This window comes from Rhinolophus hipposideros (assembly GCF_964194185.1).
Source record: "Rhinolophus hipposideros genome assembly, chromosome: 14".
NCBI lineage: Eukaryota > Metazoa > Chordata > Mammalia > Chiroptera > Rhinolophidae > Rhinolophus > Rhinolophus hipposideros.
In genome coordinates, this window is record NC_138060.1 from 56,489,515 (window position 1) to 56,504,205 (window position 14,691).

The following is a 14,691-nucleotide window of genomic DNA, read 5'->3' on the forward strand; positions in this document are numbered from 1 at the left end:
TCCTGCTGCAGTGGAAGAGGAGGCCTCTCCTAATGTTCAGTCAGGGATAAGAGCTGGGAATCAGTCTCATGCAGATTCCCCAGGATCTTACTATCTTGAGTCTCATCTCCCTCTTAGTACCTGGTACACCCCCAATTCCCAACCTCTCCAGAGCTGTCAAGCAGTAATCACGTCTCCTTGTGGCCTTTCACCCTGCAGACAATAAGGGATCTCAGCCATCTCCATTCTGCTAAACTAGCAAACATTCATTAGCCAGCTTTCCACCTCCCAAAATAAAAGACACGTAACAATGCTCCTCTGCTTTGGCCATCTTTCCCTTCCACTTTGCTCTTGTGGTTTGGGGACTTTCTAACTCCTTTACTCACAGGTTAGTACAGTATCAGAAGAGAACCTGTTGAAGCAGAGATGACTGCTATCATTTCAATTAGAAATCCTCCTCCATCTGTTCCCTTCCTCCTCCTGAGGTCCCCGGTACTGGGCATGTGAGGTCTCCTGGACCTACACTCCACCTCTCCTACTGTTTTCACATGAATTTTCCACCTTTGTAATCGGCTCTGTATGGTTTGATGTGTTCTTTCTTGCTGCCTTCCAAATCCCTAATGCCGCCCCCAACAAAGGCAATTCTCTTTCAGTTCTTCTGCTGAATTTCAGAAACCTGCCTCCGCATAGAGTTTTCGTAACTTGTTTTTTAAAACTGTCTATTCCATTAGTTCTGCCTCAGTGAGAGCTGCCTGCTCTTGCCTCTCTCAATGGACTATGACAACTGCCTGCTTACTCATGACTTCCTCCCCTACTCAGCACCTGATCAGGACAGGGTGTGGCAAAGCAGGTGGTGAGAGGAAACAGTTCTCTTCAAGGACAGGAAAATGAGGTCATCTGCCTGAGATGCACAGACTCGGGCAGACTGGCCCCCACAGTAGTCCTATTCCAGCTCTCCCGGGAACAGAGCACTGGGCCCAACAACCGCACATGGAAAGCACCTGCATTTCGGACCCTCCAGGAGCCCCATGAGCTGGTATTCAGCTGGGCTTCGAAGACAGGACATCACCTCTGCCACACAGCGAAGGAAAACGGGGGCCCGCCCTTACCTCACCTTCCAGACCACCCTCCTACACTTATCCTTCTCATTGTGTTACTCCAGGGAGAGCAGAGTGCAAGTCCGGGTCAGAGTAGGCGTTTAGGCCACCATCTTCCCACCACTACTGAAGTTTCTAAATTTTCATTCAGAGAATGAAATCACAGCAATTTCCTGGGAGGACCAAATGTGTTATGCCCCGGCTCTGATGGTCTGATATGGGTTGTTCTTTCCAGGTAGAGTTTCTGGAGTTGGGTTTACGAGGGGTATTTCATGGAATGATTAGGGTGGCTCTCAGAAGTAACCCTTAGTGAACCGACACCAAAATAACCTGAGGAAGCCAGCCACGCAAACATCCGGGGGAAGTCCATTATGGGCACAGGGAATGGCAACTGAGAACAGTCCTGAGGTGACTATCATAGGTTTCACTGTTTTAAAAAGCAACAAGAAAAACTATGGTAGGAATAGAGTGAGCACAAAGAAGAGCTGTATAAGACAAGGGCTAAGCAATGGGCAGGAAGTAGAGGAGGAAGGGCAGAAAAGGGCATGGTAAGCAGCAGGGGTATTATTTCAGGATGACAGGATGTCATTAGAAGAGTCTGAGCAGGGGAGAAACAAAAGTTGATTCATACTATGTACGAGACACTCCAGTCGCTACATAACGACCAGACTGTGAATCCAAGAAATGATGGCAGAACATCTGCTGAGAAACTATATTATTTGTCCGCGTATAAAATAATGGTGGATACAAGGAGAGATGAGAGGCAGCAAAGCCAAGAGCAACTTCTGTTTCCAGCCCTAATAGACTACGAGGGACAGGATTCACCCTCCCACCTAAAACAACCAAAAAAATAGACAAAAGACATGAAATCAGTTTTCAAGACACTGAACTTCACGTGATCCCTGGGACATGAGAAACAAAGGAGGCTTATTTGGAGCGTCCACATGACCTTCACTTGGAAGTGATGAATGAGCAGTGTAAGACATGCTGAAACGCAAATATCAAGGAAGAATCTAACAGAATCCTACGAATATCTTCCAAGCAAGCATATGCTCAATTAAAGTCACATGCTCCTCAACTGATATTGGCATGTGGCAGTACCTATCTATGTGACAGATATTTTCAAAGAAAAGAAACATAAAACTGCATTAGAGACCAGCAATGACGTGAACACTGGTAATGGATTTGATGATGGAGAAACTAACTTTGACCCCTAATTAAGCAAAATGTGATCTCTTCCCCCCAAAAAAGATTCTATTCTTCTCATTAGTAGACCTGTATTACAAAAAGAAAAAAACTACTCAATTATTAGTAGTATATTTTTTATTTCAATAAAATATATTAGGTTGGTGCAAAAGTAATTGCGGTTTAAAAGGTTAAAATGGCAAAAGCCGCAATTACTTTTGCACCAACTTAATATATGAAAACGTGTTTTCTCTCTTGTTAAATAAAAACCTACATAATACCCACAATTTTGTCTCTTGATCCACAAATCCTAAAACACTTACTCTCTAGCTGTTTACAAGAAAAAGTTTGCCAATCCCTAATCTCGATCAAGTTCAACAAGGCCAGGCTCTCCTCGATATTCTACAATAAGTAAAAAGCTAGGTTGAAAAATGGACATTAAACCGTATTTTTCAAGGTTCCTCTGGGTTTTCAGAAGATGTTACTCAGGAAGCATCAGAGCGTAAAGGGAACCTAAGGTGCATCTGGGACAGCTTCTGGGCGGTGACAGCCAGAGAGTGAGAGATCCGCGAGCCTAGACCAGTCCAGAGACCCCTGCTCCCTGCCCTGCTCCTTCCTCTACTTTACCAGGCAGCCCCTCTGGGCTTTCCCCTACCCATTCCGGAATGCTGCAGTAATGAAAACTCAGTCAAAAATACCTCCCCAAGACACAAACCAGAATCAACTCGTACACCCTTCCTTGGATTGTCCTCAGGCCTGGAAAACTCCAGGTGTTCCCCACCACCCAGCTTCCATTCCACAGGTCCTCTCTGAAGTCTTCAGGGTTTCCAAGCGGAGGCTATAAGTGGAAAAAATGTTTCAATACCAGCTACATAGAGCCCCAGCAACACTACTAATGAAACTAATAAAACAGGCACCAAATTGAAGTCATTGATGAAATCACCAGAGAAAGTCATACCTTGACTGGCAGCTGAGCAGCAACATCTCATGGTTATGAATCAAAATATACAAAAGAACCAGGAAGGCTTTTGCTCGAATGGCAGTGGAGGGGCTGTCAAGTAAACGGATAATTGTAGAGACAAAATCCTGTGGAAGACATTAAAAACGTGTTGAGAAAACATGAAATAAGTCATGGACGAATAGATTACAATAACCAAACAGACAGCAAGGAATAAAATAACACCGACTACCATTTCTGCGTTCTGATTTTGCGCCAGACTCCGTACTAAGTTTTTAATATGTATTACTTCATTTAAACCTGAAAAACGAGTCATAAAGTGTTGACAGTATTACCCCCGTTTTAAAAAGGAAACTGAATCTTGAAAGGTGAAGCAATTTGCCCAAATTCACAAAGTTGGATTCAAATCCAGTCCAGTCAACAACAGGCCAGTCCAGTTGCTTGCCTCTTAACCCAGCAACCAAACAACTGGAAGTGTGGCAACAAATAACTAGAACAACTGGCAGTCACGACTGCGTGTAGACATGGATCTCTGAGCAAACCTGTATATACAGAGATCACGTCTCTAATGTACACACCTGAGGTACTACAGACATAAATACCCAACATGCGACACAGAAGAAAAACCTATAGTCCTACATCATTCTTTAACTAAAGGTCTAATACAACACAGAGAAATAAGTATTGACAAGTATTACTGTTATTTTCTAACAGAGAGAGACTGTACATCATTTCGGGTGCCTATTGATATACAAAAACAGAAATACAGACACACACACAGACACACACACACACACACACACACACACACACACTCACACGGTTAATGAATGTAAGGGGCAGGAATACGGAACTGTACTGTTAGCAAGATGGCTACAGACAGCAGGAATGTAAGTTCCCAAGAGTCCTTAGCAGAGGCAAGCACCTTGCAGTGACACCGCATCCCAGGCAACTGGATTTTTTTGCCATTCCACAGTCCTTTTACATTGGGCGCTGTATTGCCAGGCAGGAAGAATTGACACAGTCCGGTGTATGCTTCTATTTAAGGATGGAGATATGTCCCTATATCTCTACGCATCACTCTCACCTGATTCCTCAACCAAATCATCAAGCTACTTCATCATCATTTTGATTCAAAACAGAATCAACACCAAGACGTCCTGCGTAACAGATCTGCTTGCACCTTTCCAGCATGTAGATAGTAGAAAGCCCATTTTTCCACCATCAACTCCCAATTCTAATTTACAGTCTGTGGTCCAAGGACAATCACGAATCTGTTTCCCACATCAACACAACCCCACACACATACGAGTACACGCACATAACTCAAAAGCCATTCAACTCTTCTAGTTATAGGAGACTAAAGAGACATGACACAAACTGCAATTAAAGATTTGGAAGTTTTGTTCCACATAAAAGAACATTACTGGTACAACTGCAAAATCTGAATAAGGTCTGTAGGTTAGCTAATAATAATGCCTAATAAATGTTAACTTCAAGATTTTTAAATCCATGGCTTATTTTTAGGGATTATTTAGTGAAGTAATTGAAGGTAATGGAGCATCAGGTCTGCAACCTCTTAAATGGGTAGGAACGAACACGAACACACACACACACACACACACACGGTAAGAGAGAGACAGAAAGTCAGAGGAACCATAAGCACATAGGGTAAAATGGTGACCTTTGGTAGATGTGGGTGAAGGGTATGTTGCAATTCTTTGTATTACACATCCAACACTAAACTCACTGCCTACCCAAAAGGTGATCTGCTCTGAGGTTCATCAATCCAAAAGCTAAGCTTCAAAATTGGAGCACCTTCCTTGACTCTTTCTTCCTCTTCCCTCCCATGACCAATTGATCCCCAATTTCTGCGAAAACACCCCCACCTCCATTGCTGCCTTATTTCAATGTACCATTCTACGTCTCTTGAATTACAGTAACAGGCTTCAACTTCGCTTTCTTCCATTTATGCTACAAGATGCAGCTACCGTGAGCTTCTACAAGAGCAACTATGATTATGATTCACTTATAAAATATTCTCAATAGTTGCTGAAACCCTTGAGATGAAGCCATGACTAAGAATCTTACAAAATTAAAATAATATGCTTAGGATTGAGTGAAACAAACTAGATAAACTATAGCACGTATCAAAACATAAAAGATGCTGGATATGAGGTTTGTTTGTAACACCACAACTCCAAGTCCCTAAATGCGTGTGTTACAGAAAATTTTGGATCTAAGCCTAAAAGCATGTTGTGCCCTAAATAAATGCTCATTTATCCACCTCAGAAAAACTGAATGAGCAGTACTGACTGACACCCTACCACTAAGGGCCTCGGGCTCCGTATTTAATCTTAAGTAATGGGCACAGCACCCCTCTAGAGCAGTATTCATCTTACAAGACTTGAGAAGGGGAGATTACAGACTGCAGGCGAAGACTTTGCATTGACAATGAGTCATCAAAATGACCTTTGGGGACCAACCATGACCTCAGGACACTTCAGTGTGCAATCCACTATGTGTTCAGCATTGATTTAAATTCATCTTGCCATTCAGCTCAACATACCTAGATATTACATGTGGAGAAAACAGCAGAAGCTGTTTAAGTCTGTAAGCCAAATCCCAGCACGACGTGTTTATGTCCAATATTCAAATGCTACTTGGCAGTGATTTCAGAATGAACATATCTATCTAACATAAAGATGATATGATGAAATATTCAAAATGGTGGGAATGAGCCCAAATCTATGAAGCATCCATCACAAACAAAATAATATTGTTATCAAAATTAAGCAAAAGGATGAACTATCCCTCTAATACAGATCAGAAAGACGAAATTATTAGATGAATAAAAAAAAACGATGATGAGATAGAGAACTTCAAAATTATCTCTTGGAAACCTGAAGCAATAAAATTGATCTGCTTCAATCAACTGTCACCGATGAAAATCAATGAGTACAGCCTGGCTATCAGTTGCTAACAGCCTCAAGGAAAAACAGTGAGAAATCATGTGGATAACTATACTGACACAATTTTCCTGTTTAATATTGATGGAAATGGAAAATGTACTGATTAAATCTAAAAATGTTTTTAGATTACACTTTCCTTAAAGAAGTTCAGCCCAGCATCTGAGTAAAATGTCTCTAACAGAATACATTTATTAATGTAGACACACTAAAAATATCACAATATGAACTCATAATCTGATTAATATGCATAAATTAACCACCGTATTTTAAATGCTGCATTTGCAACCTTTGAGTCAATGTGCCTAGTGACTTGTAAGGAAAAAACCCTTAGCAGACTTAGCATTCAGATTTTTTAAAATTCTACAGGCATGAAATATCATAGTGATCTTCCATAGTGCTTACAAATAACAGAGATCTGCAGCTTCTCGTTTATTATTAATCACTGTTGTGCTACTTTGTCAAAATGCTAAACCTGAAGCAACGGCCCCAAACTAGACCGCTAATATAAAAATGGACGGACAGCAGCTATTGTCAAAATTAATAAGCAAAAACTTTGAAAGGCAGTATCTCTAGTCAATAACACTCAGAAGGAAACCGTCTCACCAGTGAGCATGAAAAACTAACCTGTGAAATATGGTATGGCTTTAAAAATTAATGTTTAAATCATTAGGTGACCCCCCCCCAAAGTATGCATTACTGATTCTCCAGCTTCGAAATACATTCAAAGTCACAAACCTCAGGGAAAAAAAAAAGACTGAGGCAGATGTTTTAATCTATGTACCTTAATCAAGTTGATGTGAGTTTTTTAAGCTCAACTAATTGAAATGCAGCAGAGTGGGGTTCCGGGAGTTTTATATGCTTCTGATTTCCTAACATCAAGAATCTGGCACTGAGTTTTTAAGGTAAGGTTTTTTGTTGTGTTTTTTTTTTTAAACCCACACCAGTGATTTCTTTACAAAGCAGTTGTCTAGTTTAGTGTAATATTCATAGACTTCTCCCTTTCTCCCTATATGCCTTTATAAATATACGTGTATATATGTACATACATATTTGTGTATATATACGTGTAGTGCATGTGTGTGTGTATGTCACTGTAGGTTTAGAATGACATACTATTCTGCCACACTTATTTTCATTACTTGGCCTTAGCTTATTCAAACATAAAATTCATAACAGTTATAAAGACATCACTGAGTAGGAAAAATATAGATTACCAAACAATACACAATTGATCCAATTTCTGTACAAAGATTCTAACAGCACGTGTGTGCGGCAGCCACAGGGGGAAGGGGAGAGGAAGGGATACCTGACTGTATGTGTATTTGCACATACATATGCAGAACAAATATGAATCTGAAAGGTATGTATCAAAAATTGTAAAGAGATTATCTTATGAGGGTAAAGGGGATCAAATATATGGTGATGGAAGGAGAACTGACTCTGGGTGGTGAACACACAATGGGATTTATAGACGATGTAATACAGAATTGTACACCTGAAATCTATGTAAATTTACTAACAATTGTCACCCCAATAAATTTAATTAAAAAAAAAAGAGATTATCTTAGGAAGGTAAGCATTTTCTTTCAGTACTCTGTATTCCATGTTTTCTAGATTTTCTGTAGTAACCATGTAAACCCTAAATTCATAAAGGTTGTAAACATAATCTGATCAAAATGAATTCACACCAGCTAAAGTTTCTAGATACTACCTCAGTGAGGAAAATGACCTCATCCAATCTCCTTCATCCCAATAACACAGCAGGGTACACATGTATGAAAGCTTGGACTCCTCCAGCCTCAGACCACGAAGAGCAAACATTTCAGGACACATTAACAGCTTGGAAGACCCAGCAGAATAAAACCGCAGAGTAAACCAGGAATTTAACGAACAAACAAAACAGCTCCTAGGGCATAGCACAGTACCTAAGCACACACCTAACTTACAAGGTTCTTTCTTACACCTGGGCAGGCCTCCCGATGCCTCTTGTTCACAGTCATTCAAGCCCCTGAACTGTGAATAGGGGGTGCAACAGTACATCTAAAGTACCCTCTACCAAGGGTTCAACAGTACCATGTGAAGTGTTGGCGGGTGAGCGGCCATGGGAAAACAGTGTGTCACTTTTTGTTTTGCTCAGTTTCTCCAATGACCAGAACACACAGAACACATCATTTTAACTCAAGTCCCTTGTCACCATGGCCGTGAACACTCACTTTTCACATCGCAGTATATGGAACCAACACTTGTTTTGGATAAAGGCATCTTCTGCCATTTAGCACATCTGTGAGCAAGCAGAGCCTTCTGTAGATGGTGACATAACATAAATCAAGCACCAGTGATGAACACGGCTGCTGTGTGTGGGCATACCCACATAGCTGACGTAGGCGAGAGTGCGAACTAAACATTCCCTCCTGAGCATGATTCAGAAGGAATAATACAGTCTAATTGATCTACTTGGGGATGCAAACACGGCTGTAGTTATGTACTTCAAATGGAGAATCATTAACTGCAAATAACGACAAAAACAGGAAGTATGCTGTGAATAATCCTCAACTCTAGGTTGGTTTTATTATAAGAGAACTATAGCGTTTGTCTTAATGACTGCTGGTGAAATTACAAGTAAATGGTACTCTCATCACCTACCTTTCTAGAGAACAATCTAGCATTATTTATGCAGAGCCTTCTAAATGCGGATAACACCTGTGTACTCTATTAGAGGTGAGCACAAAAGTGTATGTAACAGGAAGTTCGCTGCATTGGAGTGAGTACCAACCAAAACATGCGAGCCAAACAGTTCACTAGTGGTATTCTTGGGGAATACTGAATGACACACATTTTGATCTTCACTTTATAAATGTGTGCACAAAATACACAGACACACAGACAAAAGACTAAAATGAGATAAACCACCATGTTAACAGCAACGATCTCTGGGTAGTGAGATTACAGTTGATTTTGTTTTCTTCTTTAGGTTATTCTAAATTTTCTGCAGTGAATAGTCATTTCTTTTATTTTAAAAACAATGGCGTGGACCTCTTTGGGGGACAGCATTTAAATTAAAAAAAATACCAGGATATACAGGCATCCATTCCCCAAAAAGAACATGTGCAGTTCTTTCTCTCTGCCCAACAGGAAGCGGTAAAACTGCTCTTATTCCTGGGTCCCTTCTTATTCCACTCATTCTACCTCTATCAATGATCCAACACTTGAGACCACTTCAACTTAGCAATCATAAGATTAGTCAACCTGCCCCTAAAACACACATATATAGAGAAATACATGCACTTTCCATTAAGTAAAAATAAAAGAGACCACTGTGTCAAAACCCCAAAGGAAGGCCAGTATCTCCACCGTACAGGATCTGTTCTTCTTCCTACTTCCCAGCTTCTATCCATGGCCCTTCTTCCCTGCAGCCTCTGCACAGCTTGGCTGCCTTCTTTCTTTTCCCGGATCTCCCCAACATCTCTCACACCTCAGGGAAGCGGAATCACAAAGATATTTTACTAGCTTTGTGAAACAGCCTATCTGAAACTAAATCAATCCATGCCTGTGCTAAAACTCTCAGCCTCTATTATCACAATTTACACAGTAAAACTACTCAAGTGGCACTTTTACTAATATAATAACACTAATGACTTGAAAATTTTAGTAGCAATAATTAGAAATACAAACTGACGGAAAGAATACGTTCTCTGAGGCTCAAATTTCTTAGCGGAATCTAAATCAGACTAATTAAAGACAAGACATGACTTTCTAGTTTGACTTTCACAGATCAAGTTTAATATGTGAACCTGAGCATTAATCATCATAATTATTGAAATTTTAACTGAGTATAAAACTCAAAATTTAACATGTTGCATTCAATGCAGAAGAACGAGGACAAACACTTATTTCAGTGGATCCATTCTGCACTTATCGTTACCTTCACCGTGTTCTGCAAAGCTCCAATTTGACAGGTATCTCCCATCCAAAAAAGGATAATTGGTCCAATGAGTTTAAAAAACACTGTACACTACATTTGCCTCATGAAAATTCATAATATACATGAGCATATGAAAAAATGGGAAAATCTGTTGAATTGAAAATATCTCTTTAACTTTAACTCACTCTTTTCATACATAAATATATTTATATAACCATGGTGCACTTTTTTGACTTGTTAACACCTCACTGCACATACATATTCTAGGGCAGGGCTTCTCAAACCATAAAGTTCAAACAGTCACCTAGAGATCTCCTGAATATGTCAGTCCTGATTCAGCAGGTCTGGGGTGGGGCCTGAGGGTCTGCATGGCCAACACACTCCCATGATGCAGTGCTCTGGGCCAGAATCACTCTTTAGCAAGAACTAGAGAAGACACTTTGAGGAAAGTGATCCTACAGAGACTTCTTTATAGCTATAGTTTTGTGATGTGATTTTAATACTTACAAACTCTACCGTACATAAAATAAAGGAATGGCAAAGGATTAGAAGGGAGCTAAGTGAAAACAGGAGAAAGGGAGCTCTAAAGGTGATTTGCAGTGGCAAGGTATTAGGTAAGGAAAGGAATAAAAAGGAGTCAGAATAGAAAGGGCCCCCCACCCGGCCCCTGTCCAACCCCAAGGCAGGAAAAGGATATGGGAAAAGAGATGGGCGCTGAGGAGCAGGAGGAGGCATAAGAAATATTAGCACATAGGAAGGACTCATTTCCTAACTTTTCATCATTAAAATGGGACAAGGAGGCAGAGCCATTTACTGGATTTCTATTTTAATCACTAAAAGACTCCTGTAACATCTACAGAGGAATGACCTATGATACATCGGTTTGGCAAAGTTCACAAAGGCCCCTGGAGATAAAAAGTAAATTCTATAAAGATGATATTACTTGTTGAACTACTAACACTCCAGAAGAAAACAATTTTTAAAGTAGAGGAACAGGTGAAATTGATGTCAAACCTTTTCTTGGATCAGTCTCTGAAGATGAGCCCCACAGGACAGCAGAGCAGTGAATAAGGTCAACATGGACTGCTGCACTTTGCAGATGGCAGAGGCCAGGGATTTCATCACTGAGTTCAGTCCCACCTTCTCAATAACGTTCTGGAAGGCGGCAGGAGAATGGCGAGTGATTCTGCACAAGGCCTGCCGAGACGGAAGGACAGATCCATCAGTCAACGCCAGGTACATTAACCAGGCCCCAGAAAGGTAACACACGCCTCTGGGTAAAGAGGGAAAAGGCACTTTCCTCACTCCTTCATTGCTTATTTTGGCCTAAGTTGGAAACCTTCAGCACATTTAAAAATAAAACAACAACCCAGCTGCTAATGAAAACTAAAAAGTTGTTTTAATACATTGAAGACTCTTATAATAATGATCATGTAAATGAGGAGCTAAAATGATACACTGACTCATAAGTCTATACAGAAAAGTTCCCTTTAAGTAACAAGCATCATTAAGTGCTCTCTTTGGGCAGAAACTAAGCTAAAGGCTGAACAAATAGTCATTAAAGTAAATATCTCACGCTTACTGGTTAGTGCGTAAAGAACACTCTCTGAGAATATACGAAGACTATCTCATTTAATTCTCCCAACATATAACAAAGGTATTATTATTATTAACCATTTTATAGCTTGTAAAACTAACGCATAAAATATTTAGGTAATTTTCCCAAAGACATAGGCAAAACAGAAATCCAAATCAGATAGTCAGACCCCTGAGCTTTTCCAAATTGCTCACAGACTATTAGAGATAAAACTTGTAATTAAGAAATGTTAAAGGGACTTCTTTAAGAAGAAGAAAAAGATCAAAAATATGAATAATAAAATGACAATAACTACCTATCAACAATTACTTTTAATGGAAATGGATTAAATGCTCCAATCATAAAACACCGGGTGGCTGAATGGAAAAGGAAACAAAACCCTTACAAATATGCTGCCTACAAGAGACTCACTTCAGATCAAAATACACATAGACTGAAAGTAATAGAATGGAAAAAGATATTTCATGAAAACAGAACAACAACAACAAAAAGCTGGGGTAGAATACTTATACCAGACAAAACAGACTTTAAAACTATAACAAGTGACAAAGAGGGACCCAGAAATCCCACTTCTGGGTATTTATCCAAAGAAACCCAAAAACACTATTTTGAGGGGACGTATGCATCATATGTTCATTGCGGCATTGTTTACAATGGCCAAGATATGGAGGCAGCCTGGGTGTCCATCGATGGAAAAATGGATAAAGAGATGGTGGTACATACTCGAATACATAGTGCAATATTGCTCGGCCATGGAAGGGAATGGGTGCTTGCCATCTGCAGCAGCATGGATGGACCTGGAGGGTATTATGCTGAGTGGAGTAAATCAGACAAAGAAAGACAAATGCCATATGATTTCACTTATATGTGGAATCTAAAGGATAAAATAAATGAACAAACAAAACAGAAACAGACTTATAGATACAGAGATTATTTTGATGGTTGCCAGATTGGAGAGAGGTTGGGGGGGCAGTGAGTGAAAAAGGTGACGGGATTAAGAAGTACAAATTGGTAGTTACAAACTAGTCATGAGGATATAAAATATAGCATAAGGAAGATAGTCACTAATGTTGTAATAACTATATATGGTGTCAGATGGGTACTCGATTTATCGGGTGATCACTTCATAAGTTATATAAATGTCTAATTGCTGTGTTGTACACCTGTAACTAATATAATGTTGTATGTCAAGTGTAATTGAAAAATAAAAAACACATTTAAAAACCTGTAATGAATAAACTAATAGAATTTAAGAAGTGTAATAGAAGCAGGCTCAGTAATCATGCTTGGAAAGGCAGGAAAAGCAAGTCAACAACAGCTCCATAAGTAAGATAATATTGAGCTAGTTTCTGAAGGTAAGTGGGAAATGGATAGGTGGGAAAATAAGAAAATTCTACCCAGAGAGAAGAAAACAAATACAGGGTACTCGCATAGAGACATAAGGATGAAGAGCATGTTCTAGATGTAGAGCACTGCATCCATTGTCTGATGCAATTATAATAGAACATACTTTGGGTGAAAGAAGAGGCAGAGAGTAGGAAAGAGGAAAACATGGTCCATCTAGAAAAGTAGGCTGGAGGCAGAGGTGGTCTACCAAGCTAGGACCTTTGAATTTTATGCCATAAGCAATGGGAAAACCTCAAAAGTTTTAGGCAAAAGAGAGGGATGGTCATATTCTTTGTGTACATGGGAGACTCCAAAGAGAGAAATAAACATAAGCCAGAAAGAGTTTCACAAAAACAGTCATTATAATTAATGCCATATAACCTTCTTCCTGATTTATATTTGAAACAAATTTATAACCTTGACTAATAATGAAAAGATTAAGGATAAGATAGTTAGAAATATTATGATGTCAAAAGAAAAAGAGGTAGGAGGGAGAGAAAAGATAAAGACTGTGAAAAATATTTTCATTTTCTTGAATGTCTCAGGAAAAATTATATTTTCTATCCCTAAGAATGTTAATAATATTGTACTATATACCTGAAAGTTGCTAAGAGAATAGATCTGAAATGTTTCTCCACGAAAGAGAAGTAGTAGTTATATGATATGATGGAGGTGGTAGCTAACATGCCATGGTGGTCATTATTCTGCAATACATAAGTATCAAATCAACATGCGGTACACCCTAAACTTACACAATGTTACATGTCGGTTATACCCCAATAAAGCTGGAAAAATATTCATCATTGACTCCATTTCAAACATAGACCAGGAATTTGTATTCGTTTACAAATAGCCATATCAGAATGAAATTTGATGATGTAAACTCTACTTTGAACACCTTTCCAATAACATTTCAGTCTCTACTTTCTTACATATAGATGGGTAAGTTTGTAAGCTATGAAAGCAGGGTTCTTCAAGTCTAAAACCCAAATTGTGCAAGTTTCAGTAGAAAATTGGCAGCTAATATCTGAAAACAGGAATAAAATAAATTCACTAAAAAACAATGCTGGTTCTGAAAGTGAAAGTGTTAAGAATGCATTTGTAATAAACCTAAGAAAATTGCTGTTTATGAAATCAAAACAGAATTGTTTCACCATTTTTATAATCCAAGGATTAAAAAATGAGAACATTTTAAATGGACTCCCTCAAGATCATGCTACAATCAGAACTGTTCAAGCAAATTAAGGGTTCTCCCAACAGGCACTTCAACACAGAGAAACAGGTAAGTCTCATCCGCAAAACTGTCGTCCTATCAATATAAAATCCCTACCCAATCATAATGGGGACATTTCATGATAAAAGATTTGTCCAAGCTAAGTGTATTCAAAGTAATTTAAGGACAACTGGAATGATCTTGTCTTCAGAATGTTGCTCAAAAGCCTAAGAGATTTTCCATTTAACTGGTCAACTCTGATATATCAAACACAGTTGAGAGCTTCATGGAGGCTTAAGAGCACATTCGTGCTTGTGTTTTCTAAATCAAAAAATAATAAATCTCAAGTCTGATCTTCAGTGATTTGGTTTTGAAGTATTTA

General features: G+C 39.2%; 1 protein-coding gene across 6 annotated transcripts in view; it reads right to left on the bottom strand.

Moving 5' to 3' along the window:
• Nucleotides 1-14,691, bottom strand: part of ULK4 (unc-51 like kinase 4) — a 386,569-nt gene that overhangs the window by 282,635 nt on the left and 89,243 nt on the right. For all 6 annotated transcript variants that reach the window (XR_013994883.1, XR_013994884.1, XM_081072450.1 and 3 more), the window contains 2 exons: nucleotides 11,128-11,310; nucleotides 3,220-3,347 (listed from right to left, as the gene is read on the bottom strand). Coding sequence is in view for 4 of the 6 variants with exons in the window: in XM_081072450.1 (XP_080928576.1) it covers nucleotides 3,220-3,347; nucleotides 11,128-11,310 (311 nt within the window). In the remaining 2 variants the exon portion in view is untranslated. The remainder of the gene's footprint in view (nucleotides 1-3,219; nucleotides 3,348-11,127; nucleotides 11,311-14,691) is intronic.